Source organism: Phalacrocorax carbo, chromosome 12, assembly GCF_963921805.1.
Source record: "Phalacrocorax carbo chromosome 12, bPhaCar2.1, whole genome shotgun sequence".
Taxonomy (NCBI): domain Eukaryota; kingdom Metazoa; phylum Chordata; class Aves; order Suliformes; family Phalacrocoracidae; genus Phalacrocorax; species Phalacrocorax carbo.
The window spans coordinates 23366883-23381237 of record NC_087524.1 but is presented as its reverse complement, the minus strand read 5'-3'; the positions used below and the strand labels follow the sequence as shown (position 1 = coordinate 23381237).

Genomic DNA, 14355 nt, shown 5'->3' with positions numbered 1-14355 from the left:
GGTAATACGCAAAGTTTCCATGCTGCAATACCAAGATGACCTTTAGCTTTTAGGTAAAATTTTAACTTCTGTGTTACTACAAATAAAGGCTCTAAATGCTCGCAAACACATTAAGCAACATGGACAACTACATTAGGGGAAAAGAAACCCCTCTGCCTGAACGCTTTCATCTGAAGTGACTGTTTGCCAAGAATGCTACAAAAAAAGATCATTACTAACATTAGTAAAGATTTCCAAGGGCTCTAGCTTCTAAACTCCTCCCACCCCAAATGCTGGTAAAATAGACGAGGAAGGAGGGGTGAAAAGAAAAACAACTCTGAGTAAGTAAATAAAACAAGAGAAGTCCTTTCTTTGTGCCCCTACGGCCCTCCCTCGCACACACAGGTTCTTGGATCCTCTTGGAGCTTCTTGTTCCCCCGTATTTTTTCCTGTGAACTGGCATTAAGGAGTGGCCCTGGGCACTTTACACAAGTGGGACAATAATCCGATTTGCATATTCTGAGAATACTCCATCATTTGCATAACATCTAGTTCATCAAATCATCCGGTTTCTTGTTCAGCACTAAACTCTTTCCCATCACACAAAGAAAGCTCCAAACCACTACTCTCACAATCTCTGTTTTCACCTACCTCCCAACAGCCACTCTCCCTCCTTGTTTCCAAGGTATGTGTTGGGGGTAAGAGAATTTTTACTGAAAAGAGGATGGGAACCTAAAACTAAAATATTTAATACCCAAATTACCAGTAACTATTCATAGTTAAGAGATGCGGCATAAAAACCATAATCAGGACTTGACTGAATTCTGCCTGCTTATAAAAAGGCTTTTTCCCCCCGTTTGCTACTATTTCTGATTATCAAGTGCATGGTACGACATACTTCCTTACAAGACCTTTTTATCTTGATTCCAGTGGATTGTTTTCAACTGCAAATACTATTTTCTGCTTCGAACATTAGAAACAAGAGCAAACTTTGCAAACCCTGGGATTTTGCAACATCCTTCCCCTACAATGCCTGCTTCTCCTTCCCACAAGCGCACAGATTTTGCTGTTGGGAGTCGCACGGCGTTGCACAGAGGATGGCACGCAGCAGTGCAAAGCGCAAGACATCACGTTACTGAACTGCCCGGTTCCTTCGGCAGAGCTCAGGCTGCTGCCAGGGCTAGTTACACCACAGGAGGCAGATGACTTTCCTATCCCTAGGATGATTTTGCTGCATGTCCCGGCCGTTCAGCATTGCCTTAGCAAAGCTGGGCTGGCCCAGCTGCCTCGGGACGTCCTTCCAGAGCCACCGTGCGACGCTGGTAAGGATGCCACTCACCTTTACAAAACGTTTACATGTTTCTCCAGCTCAACGAACCAACCAGAGCACACGATGTGCTAAGCTGTTCCAGAACATGCCTACAACCTTGTGCCTTTTCACTCTGCACTCACGCGATCCCAAGTCCGGGTCACAACTGTTGCCACCCGAGAGCTAGAAGGGAATAGCTGACACCTCTGGCAGGGTCACTGTTTACTGGATGAACAAAAGACAACCTCCCCGGCAAAGTCCCTCCTGACAGGCAAACTCTCTTCTCTATAACATGTGCGATATTTAGGTGATTTTTAGCGAAATGGTTGCTTGTTTGCTTTCCTCCTTCCCTAAATGTGATTCCCAGTAGGCTGGGTATCTTTTCTCAGAGATATTTTATCCTATTACAGTATTCCTCATCTTCAGGGACATTTATCTTCCAACCATGGCTTCTGTTCTGCCTTTTTTTTTTTAAAAAAAAATATTCTTTTGTAAAACCACTTATGAATAATTCCCACCCCTTTCAAAAATTTTGGTGCCCTAGAGCCTATTCTGACCAGCTAGTTACAGTGGCTGCCACGAGCACTCAGCTGAACAAATGATGTCAGCTTCATACATTACATGTCTGCAAAATGTGACTGTGGTATTACTGGGCTCTAAAACAAAACCAAACACAACCTGAAAATGCACAGCATTTAATATAATTGACTATGCTACCATGGAGATTATCAAGATTCTTAAAGGTTATGACCAAATTGTTTAATGAAAGGGAAGATTCAAAGATTTTACGAATATTACTAAAAAAAGATAAATACGTGGAAGAAAAACAGTAAATTGTTTAGTAATCACATGGGTGGGGTGGTTAATGGTTTTAAGGGCATTAGAGTAAAGTTTCGTTCATATACGCACTGACAGCCTGATTGCAAATCAGACATCAATTACATTAAAAGTCTGTGATTGTAGTCCATCTCAGAAAACTATGCTTCCTATTTTAACATCAATTCCATGTATAGCACACTAAAAGTTCTTCTAAATCACCTTTTTTCTCTTGACCACATTTGAAGCAAAGTAGTTGACTGGTTTTTAGGTTTGAAGTCAGACACCACCTCAGATTTCACTATGACACAGGACCGTGTGCCTTTGCAAGCACAAGCACATCGTCTTTCAGGCTAAGATGGTTTCAAAGTCGGCTATGACCAGAAAGTGAAAAGGGAGTTTGAGAGTAAAGCTCAGAGAGAATCATCAGACTTGGAATAAGTGGAGCTTAAATACACCTATCAAAAGGCTTTAGTAACGCTTTAATGCTACGTGCAACCCACCTGCAGACGACACACAGACATCAACCTTCTCCCTGTGGGGACAGCAATCACAGCAACAAACTCCTTACCGAAAGCAAGAGCAGGAGATCCTGCAGAGGTGCCCAAGGCCCCACCGGGCCGCCATCCTGCATGGCTTCCCACGCGCCGTCCCGTCATCTCGCTGTCAAAGCACTTGCTGTCACCAAAGCAAACCTTTGGCCACGGCGGCAGCGCGGGGGCAGCTCACGCCGGGGCCGCTCGCTGCACCCCCCGCAGCAGCGGCGGCACCGGCGCGGACCTCACTCAGCAGAGACCGTCCCGCTTCAGTGTTTTACCTGTGCCACCGGACACCCGGCACGTCTGTGCTGCTTCGCTGGGCGTGCTCCTTCTTTTCTCAAAGTAAGAAGTAAAGCACCATTTGTACCTTCTCTACTCCAGAAGTCAGACAGAGCTGCAGAAAATCACCCTGTGGCCTTTGTCAGCCTCGCTACAAACACTTTCCCGTCTTCACCAAAAAGGGTGAGGTCCTCCAACTTGCAAAGCTTTGCAGTTCTAAATTAAGCTGCAAAGGAGCTGCCAGCCGCGGGTTCAGCCTCCCGCGGTGCCACGGGCCCCAGGCTGTGCTGCAGCAGGACGGCCCCGACTGCCCGCCCGCGCCCTCCTGGACCCCAGACCCCGCGCCAGGGTGGGCAGGCTCCGAAGGGACAGCAGGAGCAGGGGTGGTACAGGTACAGGCAGAGCCCTGAGCCCGCCGGGGAGGGGCGGAAACCCCTCCTGACCAGCGGCTCTCTGGTGGGAGCTGACTTTCTAAACACCCGCAGATCGAGGAGAGATACTCCGGGGCACCTTATTCATGTTTACAAATTGAGGAATTAGTTCAGTGATTCTATGTCAAGAGGCAATAAGATACAAAATTTGATGACAACTGTAGCCAAAAAAAAATAATCCACTGGGCTGATTCTCAAATTGCCGTATTTCCATACAGCAAGTTCCTGAAGCTTGGCTTCTGGAGATTAATTAAACAAACAAAACTCTCCACTTTCCTATAGGACAGGTACTTTTCTGCCTTCACAGAGAGAAAGCTGAAAACACAAATTCAAGGAATTCCAAAGCCTTTTGCCTCTGGTTCGGTATAGATCAAGGTGGTGATTGTTTGAAGCCGTTGATTTTTCTGAGCATCTATTATCAAGTAGTGATACTCCTCAGGAGGAGCGCAGAGTATCTGAATTTGTGATCCGTGTGCTCTGGCTTTGGAATTCCTTGAACTCTCTTCTAAGTTGCCAGCACCTGTTTTTGTCATTAACTGCCTTTGGGAGGGAGATGGAGCACCGGGAGAAAAGGAGGAACATGGGAGGAGAGCTGACTTTTGTTTCTTTCTCCTTCATACATTACTTTAAAATATGTTGATTTTAAAGTTAACATTGAAATCCTTAGAAGAGAAGGAGCATGGCATTCCTCAATCATTTGGTGAATGTTTTTTATAATACAGTGTTTTAATTAAATTATGTACTTCGATCAGTTTATTAAGCATTCACAGATACATGGATAGATCTCTCGTTCCTAGAACATCTCGCTACTAGAGCGCTACCAGAGATAGGATCACAGATGCCGACTCTCTCTTATTGCTTCCTTTTTGCAACAGCTGGCTGCCTTTAAGCCTTCTTATTTATCTACGTGCAATGAGAATACAATACCTACAGCTTGTATCATAAGGAAAAGTGTTATGAAGCCCCAGAATGAACGCCACGTATTCACCCATCGGATCAAACAAAGAGCAGGGCAGTGAGGGGGAAAAGCTTCACTATGAATTCAGCAATGGGAAAAAACAAGTTTGTGAGACCCAGGCCACTCTCCTCGTAGGAGCCTGCTGTCAGCGGCGCGTCAAGGGCGCCGTCTATTCCAGTGCTACATGCCATGCGTGGGAAAGGCTCCACCACCACCACCTCTGGGGAGCACGCCTAAAGCCAATACCTATAAATATCTGCAACCGAGTTCAGCTGAACTCTTACTTCATCTTCTTTTAGTTTTCTTTGGGGGAAAAGTGCCAACTAATAGTGAACTGGTAGAAAGTTACCCAGTATTTGACAGTTAAATCCATTTTAAGCTACCAAGTCAGATATCACCCACAACACAGGCTCCACTTTAAAAGACTGGAGACTGAGGAATCCAAGGAAAACGGATCAGACAAAACAACATCCCTCAGCTGCATCAACTGTATTGTCAACAAAAGTGACCAAGTAGCATGCTATACTTTACGGGCTGCTACACTGTAAGCTGTCATTAAAAACAGCCCTGAAAGTTTATTTAAAATATTTTTTCCTGTTTGTATTTCCTGGACAAACTGTTTAATTTAACAGCATTAGATCTTCCACATTTTTCATGTTAATAATGTAGGATATTTGTATATCAATGGCAGAAGTTTAAAAATTTTGGCATGTGACATCTGCATGTATTTTAGTCCTCCATATGCTACCACATTCTCAGAAACGCATACAGCATATAGTCAGTGATGACACATAAATGAAGTGACTTGTATTTACCTATCACAGCAATTAAAATAACGTATTTTAATTTACTAAACTTAAAAACAAGCCCCGAAAATACTCCTTCATTGTTATGTTCTTTGACATCACTCAAAGACATGTTTCCATGATGGGGTTTAATTTCTAGAAACGTTTTAAACTTGGAGTGGTAATTGTGCTTCCTTTTTTGTGGAGATTATTTTGAATGCTTACAAAAGGACTTCATCCTCAGAAGTTATGCAAACTGTATTGACACAACTACATATGCAAATTGAATTCCTCAGAAGAATGGAAAAAATTGTGGTCTGCGGTTTATCTGGGTTTCGAGTTTACGAAGATGTATGAAGAGTCATTTTCCAGTACTTCTGATGAACTTCAATTTGCAAAGGTTTTCAGCAAAGCATGCAGAATACAAATAAAAGAAATAAATCTGAAGCTGTACGTTTGCTAGGTTGCTATGAAGTCTAGTGTCAGGACTGTGCTGTGCTACTTTTGGCACCAGCATATTAGTCTCTTCCCTAAGGAGCTTTTTATAAAGTTTTATTCTGCTTCCTACTGCGTTTGTGAACACGACAAAGAGTCATCCTGCGGCACAGGCTGAAGAGAGGAAGAAGGGTTCAAGGCTACTGAAGGGCCCTGTTCCTCAGCACGCTGAGGGCTGCCTCTGTTACCAGCAACCAGAACTGGTGACCTCTTTCCCTCCCCACCCCCTTTCTGGTGTTTTACTTGCCAATGCAGCTTTCTCCGATCGCGGATGTGGAGGGCAGAGGCACAGGGAGGGAGGGTGGACACGGCAAGACTCCTGCAGCTGAGGGACGGGGTCAGGAGTACTTCAGCTGCGCTGCCGCTGGTCCGGACCCTGTGCCTGACTGGCGCGCGGGAGCGTTAGCGAATCGTTGTCTTCCTACACTGGGCTCCGCGTACACAGCGTTCACTGGACCGCAGACAGACCATGTCCAGTGACATGCTAGTGCTCTCTGCTCTAGGGCACCAGGAGCTCATTCTTTCCCCCTCCTCTTCCTGTTTTCCACCCGCTATTCAGAGGCGTTTCTGTAGTGCTCACCCCACTTCAGCGAACAAGTGACCGCGGAAGGAGTCTCCTTGATAAAGACGCATAAGTAATGTGATGCTGAAAAATACGCAGCAATCTAAAAAAAATTTCTATCTATTTCAATGTACTTTGTATTTTTTTTTCATAGAAAAAGTCTTCCCTGAAGACGTGGAGATAGTTTAAATCAGAATTAGCTGAGAAAGCCTGCACAGCATCAGCATCACGTACATATAGCAGTAATCAATCAAGATGGAAGAGGAAAAATAAGCATTAATCTTTTGCGAAGTCAACGGAGAGGAATATAAGACTGGTTATTGCACCTCGGATTTCTGCAATTCCATTAGACTTGTCAGAAACACCTAACTGCAGTGTTTTGCAGCATTGCAATAAAGGCCATAGGCTGCACCATAACCTGACCAGCTAAATAATCACAGGACATTACAAAAAAAAGGCAAAAGATAAAACATTGCTAATAATTTTCTCTGTATACAGTTTCAGTTTAAAACTTGAACAGCAGCCTATTATTGCTTTAACGGTTTTTATACAGGAGATGTAAAAATGAATAAAGGAACCTCAGAATGAATCAGTTCTGGCAGTCAGAGTGAGATGGCACTCACGCTGCTTAGCAGGGACGTCACCTTTGTGTTCCACCAGTGCTCATCTCCTATTGCTTATTTACATGTTTCTGCATGAACTCAGCAGGTTAAACAAGTCCCTACTGCAACAACACAACGCATTAGAGTGGCTTATATGCTTGAGACAAAACAAAACAAAAACCCCCCAAAACCCACACCCAACACAGCACATGTTATAACAAGGGTTCAGTTTCAGTATTTTCACATTGCCTAAACAAGAAAATGTTCTCGAAAGAGCAGACAGCAGGGCTGATCTTTTGCAAACCAACACCAGAAATTGTTAGATTTCAATATAAATGTAAACTGGAGTTACCAATGTTTGGGGTTTGTTTTTTTTTTCCCTCTCCTTATATTACTCAAATATGTTTCTTACTCAGGAGACTTAAAAGACCATTAACGTGCCAAACTGAAGTAATTATTACAAAATGTCAAACCTTTTTTTTAGGCAGAGGATTGTCAATGAGAACAAATTATGTTTATACACTGAACTTTTATAATCATTACTTAGAAATCCAGAAAAAGGCATACTCTTTAGGATTGCTTTTTACTATAAAAGAGTTAGTGACTTCAACTTTGAAAGCAAAAGATCTTTACATTATTAAGTCAATAAGCAAATGCACATAGAATTCGATGAGAAAATAAGTTTTACCTTACCTGATAAAATTCCCGAAGCCAATTCTTTTGTAAGTTTTCTGGCTGAAAAACAAAATACAAAAAATAATTAAGAATAAGAGAAATGTATTTTTACAACACCATCCCAATACTTTTGCTTCCCTAAGTGCATTCAAGAAGGGAGTTTTTTCCACAATTAAAGAAAAAAAGTACGAACACGAGGATGTTCTTCCCCAGGTGCCAGTGGACAGACCTCTTTTGTTTCCGAGTCCCCTCTTCTCAGATTTTCACTAGGAGGGTACATTTTGCATATGACTTCACGACGTTCATACGCACACAAGATTATCAACCTATTAAATCAACAGACTTGATACATATTGAAATACGTGCTTTTAGAAGTACATATTCATTTGCTGGACATCAAAAACTTTATATGAACTGCCGATACCCAGCTCCTGCAACAAGAGCTTCAAGTTACATGGATTTACTTCTAACAAACTGGCTCAGAGGGATGACGGTGCTTTTGCAGGATGCTTGAGCGCGTTAGAGCTCCTGTCAAGGACAAACTGGGAGAAGCGTTTCAAGATTGCTAGGGAAGTTACGAAAACTGAAGCAGCAAAAATATGGTAAGTACGAAGTTCTGCCTTTTCAGAAAAATAGCCCACCCCAGATAAGATTATGGAGGGAGATAACCCAATTTCGCACATTAAATGTACAGCAACGAGAGAAACGTTTGTGGGGATTTCTCTTCAACAAGAGTTCTGTATAATTTTTGCATCATAGTGGGGAATAAAAACCCAGATCAGGCTTTTCTCTCCCAGAAATAGTAGGGATGTACAGTATCCGTGGCAGGCAGCAGAATGTATTGAACTGAAAAACAGAGAGATGCCTCAACATCCTCCCTTTAGTAACAGTTACGACAGCAGCTGCCCGGAGGCAAACACGGGCATGCAACTTCTGTTCTGCTCTATTTTCCCATCAAGTGTGTTATTTTCAAAGAGCTGGATACAACTTTAAGCTTACTACTTTATATTGACTGCTTGTTTCATGAAGATCTGCCCATAGGTGGCTATAAAGATCTGTAAGTAGTAAAAAAATTTTTTTTTTTCTTTTCTACAAGTCTATAGGCTTCCAGAACTGAATGAGTCTATGAAGTCTACATAAGTTTTTTGAAAGCTGAGGAGAAAAAGGCCCATGTGTGTCCCATGCTATCCATTACCTCCCTTTTGCGAATCACTCCTTGGCAATTCTGTATTCCAGGCATTATTGGTTAAGGTTAAGAGGGTGAAGTTTTTGCTCCTTAGGAACAATTATTTTTTCTAGCGATGAACTTTCTCAGTATTTCCTATACAAGTTATTGCTCTTGGTGTGGGGGAGCCACCGGTGCCGGGGCACGGGGCAGGCGCAAGCAAGAGCAGAGGCCCCTTGTTCTGTGCCTGAAGCCAAACAGGATAAATCTTGGCCCGAGCTCAGGGACATCTTAAATTAATAAACACACAGAACAAAACATCCATGACTCCCACCCATGCCCTTCCCCTCAGCTGAACAGCGTAACTCCAAGCCAGAGCAAGGAAGCTGCAGACACAAATAAAAACCGAAGGCAGCCAGGCAGGCAATAAAACAGTCCCTCTAAAAATGTCATCTCGTTAACTGCTTATTTAGAACTTAACTCTTTTCTTCTCATTCTGAACTTTATGAGACAACTCACTGAGTAACAGTCAGTGAGGACTGTTGCTTTTATGAAAGCAGCAACAAGAAAACAAGCAAACCAGGAGCTGCTGTGATTTCAAGCTGACTTCCAACCGCAGGTTATGAAGACAGCGCAGGATTTATTGGTTTTCTTTAATCACTCTACAAAACAGATATGATCTGGGATCATGCTTTGTGTATGATCTAAACCAAAAGGCTGTGTTCAAACTATCAAGAAAGCAAGGTCTTGGGAATTGTGAAATTTCTAATTAATATTTTCTGGTAGTTATGAAAACTAGATAAGCAAGTCCTGCATTAGGCCACAAGCAGACTTCAGCAGTGCCGTGTATTTATTTTCAAAACAAAGTATGGCCTTACTCAGTAGGTAATAGGCGATTTTCATTTTAACAAAGAAACCCCAGGCACTCCTCACTTCTCTATTTTATTTATGCCAGTCAGGAGATGTCCTGGGGACCTCTTAAGTTTTAAGAGTAATCCAAAATTAACAGAAGTCAGTCATTATTGTAAAACCACTACAGAACACCAAACCCCACTGCAGCCTATATTTACAGACAGGAGCTAAATGACGGGTGACACAATTCCCCAAAGAGTGCAGTCCTGAATTTGAGGCAAACACTGTCCAGAGTGCAGGACTCTTCACCAAAAGCCCTGCCTCGTTTCAGACATAGCCTTTATACGTTAAGCACAAACATGAGCTTTTTATGTTTGTGAGCTTTTTATGTCTTGAGATTTTCACTTAAACCCGAGTGCAAATCTGTAAATAAGGATGGCACAGCTATTCACATCAATTTATATTAGCTATGGCTTTTTAAGGGAGAAAATTGCCACCGATCAAGAATACTTAAAGCAAGTTATTCATACTTGAGGAATCCCAGGGGAGAAAATAAAGCACAAACTTGCAGTAGTATTTAGAAACAGAACTAAGTGGTGTAAGTTCCCCCATTTGCTATACAAATAAATGAAAACATTTTAAGATTTAACAAGAAAAGAACCCAGTACATCAGAGGGAAATTGACAAGACGGCTCCAGGGCCCTCCAGCAGCTCCACACCTACCACCCCTATGCAGGGCAAGATTGTTTTTGAGAAATCAGATCAAGCATTGAAAAATTTGCCAAACTACATCCCGAGCAGTGACAGCAATCCCTCAGATGAGCAACCCATAGAGGCTCCTCACAGTGCACGGTAACCCGAGGCTTACCCAGTTCTTCTACGACTCCCAGCTCCCCCTCCCCGATGTGGCACCCAAAAGGCAATGTCTGTTACAAGGAGAAATAACGATTTTGCTCCTGAGAAGGGACAAGGGGTTACTGGATTTTGTTTCCTGTGCTCCTAGTCCTTCTGACGCCCGGAGACACTGCTTGTAGGAAGCACCAAGGGCACACAGCTAGAACTTCCAGCAATAAGACACCATCAAAATACCATCTAGCAGGGACTCATGTTGAAGCAGCAGAAGAGGCTACAGAAGTGCAAAACCAGGCAGCCCTAGCTCTTAGTGGCAGCTCTGCCACCACGGCTCCTGGAGGTGAACTGGGGATCCCTGAACTCTCCCATGTTTGGTGGCCCCGCACTCCTGTTGCGACATTTAGCTATTATGGTATGTACCAACTCATGTATTTGTGAAAAAGCAGGAGCAGCCTGCAAATAGATCCATGTGGAGGAAGGCAGCTTTGGAGTTTGGGGTTTTGTTTGTTTTTGAAAAAAAGGCTTTCTTTCCTTCTAATTTTTAACCCCAACAGTCACCACCTGGAAGCTGATGGCAGATGTCCTCTGCAGAGCTGCTATGCACCTTCACCAGGGGCATCGAGAACCTCAGCTCAGGAAGAGAGGACACCATCCCACCAACAGCCTGGACAACCCGCACCTGACTCCTTGTGAGCAACATTCAACACAGCTCCATACCCTGCCAGCATAATCCGTCCTGACACCCTCTGGATTTTAAATTTGCTGGCACAGGCCAGCATTCAAAGAGCAAGAGGAAAAATTCATTCAGGTCACTAAGTAGAGGTACAACTAATTTTACAACTTTGTTTGCCTGCACATCCACTTTTAAACTAATTAACAACAGAGAACAAAGTCTCTGGGGGGAAGGCATTTATTGCAGTAATTCCAGAACTAAGCCAGGTACAACAAGATGAAGCAAATCACCAAAAGCTGCAGGACCCTCCCAACTTCCTCCTTCCCTTCTCCCCTCCTGAGCAGCACAACAAAAACACCACAGTCGCAAACTCAGGGGCGCTCACTGGGGGTGCGGGACGTTGGAGAGACTCGTCATGCCGAGGGCCGCGGGGACGGGCCCCGTCCCAGCGGGACCGGGGAGCTCCGCTCGCCATCCCGCCCCGGGGACGGCAGCAGGGAGACACGGTGCTGGGCGCAGGCCTGCAGCTGAGCGCCCAGCGCCGAGGGGCCGGTTTTGAACAAGGTAATTCTGTAAAGGGTGGTTAATTGTGCCAACGCGGGTAAGAAGTGAGGGGCCAATTGATCATTACTGTTCACAGCTGAGATTTTCTGAAGTGGCTGACAGCAGGAGGCAAAAGCCCAGTGAAGTAACGGTAACAGGTGCAAAATAAAGGGGAACCAGCACTGTAAGATGCCAGTCAAGTCCCCCAGCAGGTAACTTTGGGAGATAATGTGCTACCGAGGTCGCTGGGGCAGCCAACAAGAACTCCTCTGCGCGAGGCCAGGGCCTTCGGTGAGCCCCCGAGGGTGCTGTGAGTCACCCCCTGGCCGCCCGCCGCCGCGCTCCGGCTCCCCTGCCCTCCTCCAGCACGGCCACATCCTCTCCTTCTGCTTTTACCACCCTGTGGTAAAATTCTGTAATCTAGCCCTCTGCCTCAAACTCCTCCCTGGTCACCCCTGTGTAAATGAAATAATTTTAGGTTTTGAAGGACTGGAGATAACAATCAAGTGGAAAGATAATATATCTTCCTCTTATTTTTCTGTCTAAAAATAAGCACATTATATTTCATGTCTTCCAGGCTCTCTGGCCTTCTTCCCATCCTTTCTCTCCACGCTCTGTCCTTCATTAAGTTATCTCATTCTTCTTGTAATGTAACTAAAATTAATCTTTTCCTTGTCCTCTTCAGTGCTAAATCCTTTTATACCCGTCCCCTGATGGCCCGATTTCTCCCCATTCACTAATGCGAACCCAGCTTTATCGCTCCTCGTTCTGGCTCCCCCCACCTCCAGGCCTGCAGAGCTGCGCTGGCTCTGGGTCCTTCTCCCCTGCCCACACACCAGCCTCGGCTCACGCCCTGGGGATCTGCCAAAGAGCCACAGGCTCAAGTGACGCCAGGAAGGACAAAAAAGACGCAAGAAAAAGGTTTGGGTGCGCTTTCAGAAGCGGCCTCTCTCCTGAGAGCCAAGCGCTTTTCTCTCATGCCACCCTCCCTTGCCCTTGCAGCTCAGGGCTGCTCCACCCAGCGCTTGGGGAGGACCGAGCCTGCTCACCGCACTTCATTAGAAGTATTGCCTGCTTTAAACATGGTGTGCATGAGCCAGGCAGCACAGGCTACCTCCTCCAACACCCACAAAAGCTTGAGAAGTTTGCTGTTCTTTGGGCCGTGCTGTCGTAGTTGAGCCCAGCAAATATCCCCAACGCGTCGCGGAGCACGGTCCTGGTTTCATCCCTACCATTCCATCTAATGGCACACATTTTGACTCAACAGAGCCACAAAAAGAAACCCCACCCCCCTGAAACAAGCACCGCTTCTTTCTAGACTGCAGAACCACGTGGGATCCGTGTTAAAATAACAGGACACACGTGCCGCTGCCCCCTTCAATTAAAAGCCATTTTGACCTTTTCCTGGAATTCTGAATCCCACTAAAACCGTCTCTTTTCATGCCGAGTTTCCATTTGAAGTCTATTTATGTCACACTGGTTACTGCATTGGTCAGGCTTATAAGAAAAAGTAGTAAGCTTGTGAACACATGGATACCGCATGAGTTGGTAATATCCCAAAAACAAGCGGCTTTTCAAGATGAACATACAAGTAGTCTCTCTTCTCCCCAGTGTTTCCATTTCCCACAAAATTACACCCAACAGCCAAAAGAAAGCTTTAAGCCTGTTGCAAAAATATATTCAGACAGGGAAAAAGTCTTTTCAAAAAAGGAAAAAGAGAAAATATATCTAGACAGAGTAAGAAGCCTTTCATTCAAAAAGAAAAAAGCGAACTAAATGAAACCAAATTAACAGCCTGGAAAATTTCTTCTTAGCTTTATTCAGAAGGAAATGGAAGAAAGTAGATGAATTCTAGAATGCAGGTTCTATTTTATGAAGTTTATTTTTAGCTAAGAATAGACTCATTTTTTAAGCTAAAAGAAAAAATTCTTGGCTCACTTTATGAAAACTCTAAGCTCCAAAATGAACACAGAGGAGAACCAGCTGGTTGGACTTTGCACACCAACTTGAACAGAAAGTCCAACAAACCGAACTTTCTAAATGCCCAACTTAAACAGTCCTAAGAGCCCTACGTGGACTAAGGGATTCCCCAAACCCCTGAGCTCGAAAAGTTCCTTGGCACTGCGCAAGGACACACTGGCCCCACTGAGGTCAAATACTCCAAGGACGCAGTCCCAGGCAGTACCCAGAGCCTTCTTAATCTCTTCCCTTCAATCTATACTCCATTCAGAGAAAAACGTGAAATAGAGGCTATTTTCCCCTGCATTTGCTATATTTGGTTTTCTACTTTAATGAAACACAAAACCTCTAATCAAGTTCTGTCTGACCAGAGTTATCAGGCTTACTCAAAAACTGGTTTCAGGTCCATCAACACAACCATTACAGCTATTTCACTAGAATTAGATTAAAAGTTTAGATCCAAGATTGTTGATCTCCTATAGTACCTTTAGAAGTTTACTGGCAACTTCTTGACATTTATATTCAAATTGCTTTTTGAGTTAAGTCTATTTTACTTTCAAATAGACTTCTAAGTACTCCCATTGCTATGCTCTAAGTATCAGACTATACAGACAGTGCTAAAGAAAACCCACATCAGATGGGTACTATTTTTGTGGCGTTTTGTACCAACTTTACATTCATAGTTGACAAACAAAAAGATGATACCCTGCATGTTATGTTCACACTATTGGTTTACCAGATTTCAAAGTCAATGTAGACAAACCAACCTGGATCAAAGAGAAAAACAAGAACTACTCATGAGTCTAAAGAAAGCTTCTAAGGAAAAGTGCAGATTCTTCCAAATACAAACTTTTACTCAAATGCTACATTTTTATTACACA

The 14355-nt window shown here is 43.9% G+C and overlaps 1 protein-coding gene across 3 annotated transcripts in view; it reads right to left on the bottom strand.

Moving 5' to 3' along the window:
• INPP5A (inositol polyphosphate-5-phosphatase A) overlaps positions 1 to 14355 on the bottom strand; it is a 262931-nt gene that overhangs the window by 194539 nt on the left and 54037 nt on the right. For 2 of the 3 annotated variants that reach the window (XM_064464438.1, XM_064464437.1), the window contains exon 2: positions 7449 to 7490. In XM_064464438.1, the coding sequence (XP_064320508.1) occupies positions 7449 to 7490 (42 nt within the window). Of the gene's footprint in view, positions 1 to 2921; positions 2943 to 7448; positions 7491 to 14355 lie in introns of those variants that run through there. The other variant, XM_064464439.1, reaches the window with a different exon arrangement.